Genomic DNA, 7,554 nt, shown 5'->3' with positions numbered 1-7,554 from the left:
TGGGGGGGGTGGACCAGGCTGGGCAGGTCCAGCTCAGAGGGACTTGTGGGCTTCTGGGAATTCTAAGCATTCTGGGAGATCATGTGTGTCATCAATGGGGCATTGCGTTCTTTTTGTGAACCAGAAATGACGTGAGGCACATCCGGCGCCATGTTTGAAAGGGGCAGACCGGCTTTTGTTGCCATGGTTACACAAAGCTTCTTATACACAGTGATGGTCCGATTTGTCCTTAATTCATAGCGAATTGGATCAGGGACATTTGGAATAGATTTTTAGTCATGAATGGAAACTGGTTTGTTGAACATTATAGCTCATTATTTGGACATTTAAATTAATTTCCTTTGTTTTTCTTTCTTTCTTTCATCAGATTCTACGTCCACGGAGACCGCTGATACCGAGACGTTCAAGAAGCACCAAAGCAACCTGAAAATACAATGGAAGACTCCTCCAGTCACTTCCACTGAGACCGCTGATACCGAGACGTTCAAGAAGCACCAAAGCAACCTGAAAATACAGTGGAAGACTCCTCCAGTCACTTCCACTGAGACCGCTGATACCGAGACGGTCAGGGAGGACCAAAGAAACCTGAAAATACAATGGAAGACTCCTCCAGTCACTTCCACTGAGACCGCTGATACCGAGACGGTCAGGGAGGACCAAAGAAACCTGAAAATACAATGGAAGACTCCTCCAGTCACTTCCACTGAGACCGCTGATACCGAGACGGTCAGGGAGGACCAAAGAAACCTGAAAATACAATGGAAGACTCCTCCAGTCACTTCCACTGAGACCGCTGATACCGAGACGGTCAGGGAGGACCAAAGAAACCTGAAAATACAATGGAAGACTCCTCCAGTCACTTCCACTGAGACCGCTGATACCGAGACGGTCAGGGAGGACCAAAGAAACCTGAAAATACAATGGAAGACTCCTCCAGTCACTTCCACTGAGACCGCTGATACCGAGACGGTCAGGGAGGACCAAAGAAACCTGAAAATACAATGGAAGACTCCTCCAGTCACTTCCACTGAGACCGCTGATACCGAGACGGTCAGGGAGGACCAAAGAAACCTGAAAATACAATGGAAGACTCCTCCAGTCACTTCCACTGAGACCGCTGATACCGAGACGGTCAGGGAGGACCAAAGAAACCTGAAAATACAATGGAAGACTCCTCCAGTCACTTCCACTGAGACCGCTGATACCGAGACGGTCAGGGAGGACCAAAGAAACCTGAAAATACAATGGAAGACTCCTCCAGTCACTTCCACTGAGACCGCTGATACCGAGACGGTCAGGGAGGACCAAAGAAACCTGAAAATACAATGGAAGACTCCTCCAGTCACTTCCACTGAGACCGCTGATACCGAGACGGTCAGGGAGGACCAAAGAAACCTGAAAATACAATGGAAGACTCCTCCAGTCACTTCCACTGAGACCGCTGATACCGAGACGGTCAGGGAGGACCAAAGAAACCTGAAAATACAATGGAAGACTCCTCCAGTCACTTCCACTGAGACCGCTGATACCGAGACGGTCAGGGAGGACCAAAGAAACCTGAAAATACAATGGAAGACTCCTCCAGTCACTTCCACTGAGACCGCTGATACCGAGACGGTCAGGGAGGACCAAAGCAACCTGGAACCACAATGGGAGACCCCTTCAGTCGCTTCCTCCGAGACCGCTGATACCGAGACGGTCAGGGAGGACCAAAGCAACCTGGAACCACAATGGGAGACCCCTTCAGTCGCTTCCTCTGAGACCGCCGATACCGAGACGGTCATGGAGGACCAAAGCAACCTGGAAATACAGACGGAGACCCCTTCAGTCACTTCCTCTGAGACCGCTGATACCGAGACGGTCAGGGAGAACCAAAGCAACCTGGAAATACAGACGGAGACCCCTTCAGTCACTTCCTCTCAGACCGCTGATACCGAGACGGTCAGTGAGGACCAAAGCAACCTGGAAATACAGACGGAGACCCCTCCAGTCACTTCCACTGAGACCGCTGATACCGAGACGGTCAGGGAGGACCAAAGCCACCTGGAACCACAATGGGAGACCCTTCCAGTCACTTCCACTGAGACCGCTGATACCAAGGCGGTCAGGAAGCACCAAAGAAACCTGGAAACACAGACAGAGACCCCTCCAGTCACTTCCTCTGAGACCGCCGATACCGAGACGGTCAGGGAGGACCAAAGCAACCTGGAAATACAGACGGAGACTCCTTCAGTCACTTCCTCTGAGACCGCTGATATCGAGATGGTCAGGGAGGACCAAAGCCACCTGGAACCACAATGGGAGACCCCTCCAGTCACTTCCACTGAGACCGCTGATACCAAGGCGGTCAGGAAGCACCAAAGAAACCTGGAAACACAGACGGAGACCCCTCCAGTCACTTCCTCTGAGACCGCCAATACCGAGACGGTCAGTGAGGACCAAAGCAATGTGGAGATACAGAGGGAGACCCCTCCAGTCACTTCCACTGAGGAGGTCCCCACGATGTCACCAACAATGACAGTGACGACAACTACAACGGAGACCAGTACTTATAATACAGGAATAGTGAAACCTCCCACCAAGATCTACCATCAACTGAAGAAAAATGGCTACTTGTCCGCTTTAGTTGGATTCGGTTTTCTAGTAGTAATCATGATCATCACATTCGTTGGGTAAGTTATTGCAAATTCTTCATAGGTTTTCTCCATTACACTTCATGCTATCACCCACTGTATGAGCCCTCCCAATATTTACCACTTTTCCTATAGGCGAGCAGTTGATCAGACCGAGGCGCTGTGTTTTCTGTACTTATTGTCCGGGGTTTAGCAGCACAGGCCCCTCACTGGTCATAATGAGATTAAAGCACCTTTTATGCCCCGTACACACGATCGGATTTTCCAAAAGCAAAAGTCCGATGTGAGCTTTTGGTCGTAAATTCCGACCGCGTGTAGGCTCCTTCGGACTTTTGCTGGCGGAATTTCCGCCAGCAAAAGATTGAGAGCAGGTTCTCCATCCTTCCGAGGGAAAAAATTCAGATCGGCTGTGGCAATTCCGACGTGCAAAATTCCGACCCATGCTCGGAAACAATTCAACGCAAGCTCGCAAGCATTGAACTTCAATTTTTTTCGGCTCGTCGTAGTGTTGTACGTCACCATGTTCTTGACAGTCAAAAGTTCAGAGAACTTTTGTGTGACCGTGTGTATGCAAGCCAAGCTTGAGCGGAATTCCGTTGATGGTTTTTCCAACAGAAAATTTGATTGTGTGTACGGGGCATAACATTTTGTTCTATGGGGGAGGGGGTGAATGAACGGAGGCTGCTGGTAACAGTAACAAATGGGGTGATGGCGTGTGACTATTTGCTTTCGATCAAAACACAGATTTAAGTGGCGTCAGCTATTAATTCTGAACATTTCTGCTGGTTTATGGACACATTCTTATAACATTTCTTTCTTTATCTCCACAGACTTTGCTGCTGCAAGAAAAGACCAAGAGAGATAGACTGTCTAGAGATGGTAGTAGTTCAAGGACACCCAGAGATAAAAGGACGATCCCCAGAGATAAAAGGACGATCCCCAGAGATAAAAGGACGATCCCCAGAGATAAAAGGACGATCCCCAGAGATAAAAGGAGGATCCCCAGAGATAAAAGGAGGATCCCCAGAGATAAAAGGAGGATCCCCAGAGATAAAAGGAGGCTCCCCAGAGATAAAAGGAGGATCCCAAGAGATAGAGGGAGTACACACAATGAGAGAAGGAGACACAGAGGAAGAAGGTGTCCTAGTGGTAAAAGTAGATGAAATACACATCATGATGGAGAAAAGCGGAGATATGGAAGGAGGAATCACTGAGAGGAAAGAAATGCACACACAGACTGAAGTGTGCACAATAACGGAAAAAACACACACATCGACGGAAGAAGTTGCAGCGATGGAAGAACTCTTAGTGATTAAACAAAAACTTGCAGAGACGCAAGAACTCACAGTGAGGAAAGAAGAACAACTCGCAGTGAGGGAAGAACAACTTGCAAAGATGCAAGAACAATTTGCAGAGACGCAAAAACGCATAGCGAGGAAAGAAAAACTCGCAAAGATGCAAAAAAAAATTGAAGAGGCGCAAAAACTCGCAGTGAGTAAAAAAGAACTACTCGCAGTGAGTAAAAAAGAACAACTCGCAGTGAGGAAAGAAGAACAACTCGCAGTGAGGGAAGAACAACTTGCAAAGATGCAAGAAAAATTTGAAGAGACGCAAAAACTCGCAGTGAGGAAAGAAGAACTCGTCGCAGTGAGGGAAGAACAACTTGCAAAGATGCAAGAAAAATTTGCAGAGGCGCAGGAACTCGCAGTGAGGAAAGAAGAACAACTTGCAAAGATGCAAGAAAAATTTGCAGAGACGCAAAAACGCGCAGTGAGGGAAGAACAACTTGCAAAGATGCAAAAAAAATTTGTAGAGACACAAAAACTCGCAGGGAGGAAAGAAGAACAACTCGCAGGGAGGAAAGAAGAACAACTCGCAGTAAGGAAAGAAGAACAACTCGCAGTGAGGAAAGAAGAACAACTCGCAGTGAGGGAAAAACAACTTGCGAAGATGCAAGAAAAATTTGCAGAGACGCAAAAACTCGCAGCGAGGAAAGAAGAACAACTCGCAGTTAGGGAAGAACAACTTGCAAAGATGCAAGAAAAATTTGAAGAGACACAAAAACTCGCAGCGAGGAAAGAAGAACAACTCGCAGTGAGGGAAGAACAACTTGCAAAGATGCAAGAAAAATTTGCAGAGACGCAAAAACTTGCAGTGAGGAAAGAAGAACAACTTGCGAAGATGCAAGAAAAATTTGCAGAGACGCAGGAACTCGCAGTGAGGAAAGAAGAACAACTCGCAGTGAGGGAAAAACAACTTGCGAAGATGCAAGAAAAATTTGCAGAGGCGCAAGAACTCGCAGTGAGGAAAGAAGAACAACTCGCAGTGAGGGAAAAACAACTTGCGAAGATGCAAGAAAAATTTGCAGAGACGCAAGGAGAACCGTCAGAAACTAAAAATGAACTGGCGTTGAAGGAAAAGGAACTTACAGAGACGAAAGAAATGTTGTCAGGCATACAAGAAACGCATCTAGAAACACTCATAGAGATTGAAGAAAAAGTCGCAGCCATGGAAGAAAAAGTCGCAGCCATGGAAGAAGAACTCGCAGCCATGGAAGAAGAACTCGCAGCCATGGAAGAAGAACTCGCAGTGACGAAAGAACAACTATCAGCGACTAAAAAAGAACTCGCAGTGAGGGAACAAGAACTCGCAGTAAGCAACAACAACTTGCATAGATGCAAGAGAAATTTACAGAGAGGAAAGAAGAACTGTCTGCAACTAAAAAGAAGTGAGGGAAGAAGACTAAAGTCTAAAGCGGATGGCCGCCGATTATTTTCTTTTTTGAATTCAGTAGCTACAAATACTGCTGCTGCTGCTGAATAAAAATAAGGACACTTACCTGTCCAGGGCACCCGCGATGTTGGATGCCGCCGCCATCTTCGGAAAGGGAATTAGGAGCCTTGCGGCTTCACTTGCTGGTTCCCTACTGCGCATGCGCGACTCGTGCTGCACAATGTCCCTGCTGTCTTCTGGGACCTGGGTGTCCTTAACAACTAATGACTCATCAGCTGTCGGCAGGTTTCCCGCTGACATCTGAATGAAAACCAAAGAATTGCCAGCAATAAAATTTGAAGATAAATCAGCATGGGGTTCCCCCCAATCTATACCATGCCAATCCGGTCTGGTGTGGATTTTTAGGGGAACCTCACACCAAAATAAAAAAAAAATGGTTTGGGGGTTCAAAATCCGACCTTTATCCTAGTATGCAGCCTGGTAGTCCAGGAAGGGGGGGAGGGGGACGAGTGAGCGTCCTTTCCCCCCTACCTCTTGAACCATACCAGGCCACATGCCCTCAACATGGGGGGTGCTTTGGAGTAGGGGGCTCCCCTCCCCAAAAGTACCTTGTCCCAATCAACATGGGGACAGGGTGCTTTGGGGGCCGGGGAGGGGAGCCCCTCTACCCCAAAGCACACTTCACGTTGAGGACATGTGGCCTGGTATGGTTGGGGGTGGGGGACTGGGTGCTTGCTCGCCCCTCCCTTTTCTAGCCTGCCAGGTTGCATGCTTTGATAAATCTCTGGTATTCATTTTCTTGGAACCCACAATAATTTGTTTCCCTACTGCGCATGCACCACAGGTGCTGTGCAATGCCACTGGTCCCCGCTGTCTTCTGGGACCTGTGTGTCCTTAACAACTAATGACTCATCAGCTGTCGGCAGGTTTCCCGCTGACATCTGAATGAAAACCAAAGAATTGCCAGCAAATTTTTTAAAAGGTAAATCAACATGGGGTTCCCCCCAATCCATACTATGCCCATCAGGTCTGGTATGGATTTTAAGGGGAACCTCACGCCAAAGAAAAAAATAAATAAAAATGGTTTGGGGTTCAAAATCCGACCTTTATCCTAGTATGCAGCCTGGTAGTCCAGGAAGGGGGAGGGGGACGAGTGAGCGTCCTTTCCCCCCTACCTCTTGAACCATACCAGGCCACATGCCCTCAACATGGGGGGTGCTTTGGAGTAGGGAGCTCCCCTCCCCCAAAGTACCTTGTCCCAATCAACATAGGGACAAGGTGCTTTGGGGGACGGGGAGGGGAGCCCCTCTACCCCAAAGCAGCCTCCATGTTGAGGACATGTGGCCTGGTATGGTTGGGGGTGGGGGACTGGGCGATCGCTCGCCCCTCCCTTTTCTAGCCTGCCAGGTTGCATGCTTTGATAAATCTCTGGTATTCATTTTCTTGGAACCCACAATTATTTTTTTCCCTACTGCGCATGCGCGACTCGTGCTGTGCAATGCCACTGGTCCCCGCTGTCTTCTGGGACTTGTGTGTCCTTAACAACTAATGACTCATCAGCTGTCGGCAGGTTTCCCGCTGACATCTGAATGAAAACCAAAGAATTGCCAGCAATAAAATTTGAAAATAAATCAACATGAGGTTCCCCCCAATCTATACTATGCCAATCCGGTCTGGTGTGGATTTTAAGGGGAACCTCACGCCAAAGAAAAAAATAAATAAAAATGGTTTGGGGTCCAAAATCCGACCTTTACCCTAGTATGCAGCCTGGTAGTCCAGGAAGGGGGGGACGAGTGAGCGTCCTTTCCCCCCTACCTCCTGAACCATACCAGGCCACATGCCCTCAACATGGGGGGTGCTTTGGAGTAGGGGGCTCCCCTCCCCCAAAGTACCTTGTGCCAATCAACATGGGGACAAGGTGCTTTGGGGGACGGGGAGGGGAGCCCCTCTACCCCAAAGCAGCCTCCATGTTGAGGACATGTGGCCTGGTATGGTTGGGGGTGGGGGACTGGGCGATCGCTCGCCCCTCCCTTTTCTAGCCTGCCAGGTTGCATGCTTTGATAAATCTCTGGTATTCATTTTCTTGGAACCCACAATAATTTGTTTCCCTACTGCGCATGCGCGACTCGTGCTGCACAATGTCCCTGTTCCCCGCTGTCTTCTGGGACCTGTGTGTCCTTAACAACTA

The 7,554-nt window shown here is 48.5% G+C and overlaps 1 protein-coding gene across 1 annotated transcript in view; it reads right to left on the bottom strand.

The window, feature by feature from the left end:
* MTMR9 (myotubularin related protein 9) overlaps positions 1-7,554 on the bottom strand; it is a 48,151-nt gene that overhangs the window by 21,468 nt on the left and 19,129 nt on the right. The window contains exon 5 of the mRNA XM_040347617.1: positions 396-1,557. Within this exon, the coding sequence (XP_040203551.1) occupies positions 396-1,557 (1,162 nt within the window). The remainder of the gene's footprint in view (positions 1-395; positions 1,558-7,554) is intronic.

This window comes from Rana temporaria, chromosome 4 (genome assembly GCF_905171775.1).
Source record: "Rana temporaria chromosome 4, aRanTem1.1, whole genome shotgun sequence".
Classification (NCBI taxonomy): domain Eukaryota; kingdom Metazoa; phylum Chordata; class Amphibia; order Anura; family Ranidae; genus Rana; species Rana temporaria.
Note: the sequence above shows the minus strand (reverse complement) of the source record. Positions and strands in the feature narration are given on the sequence as shown.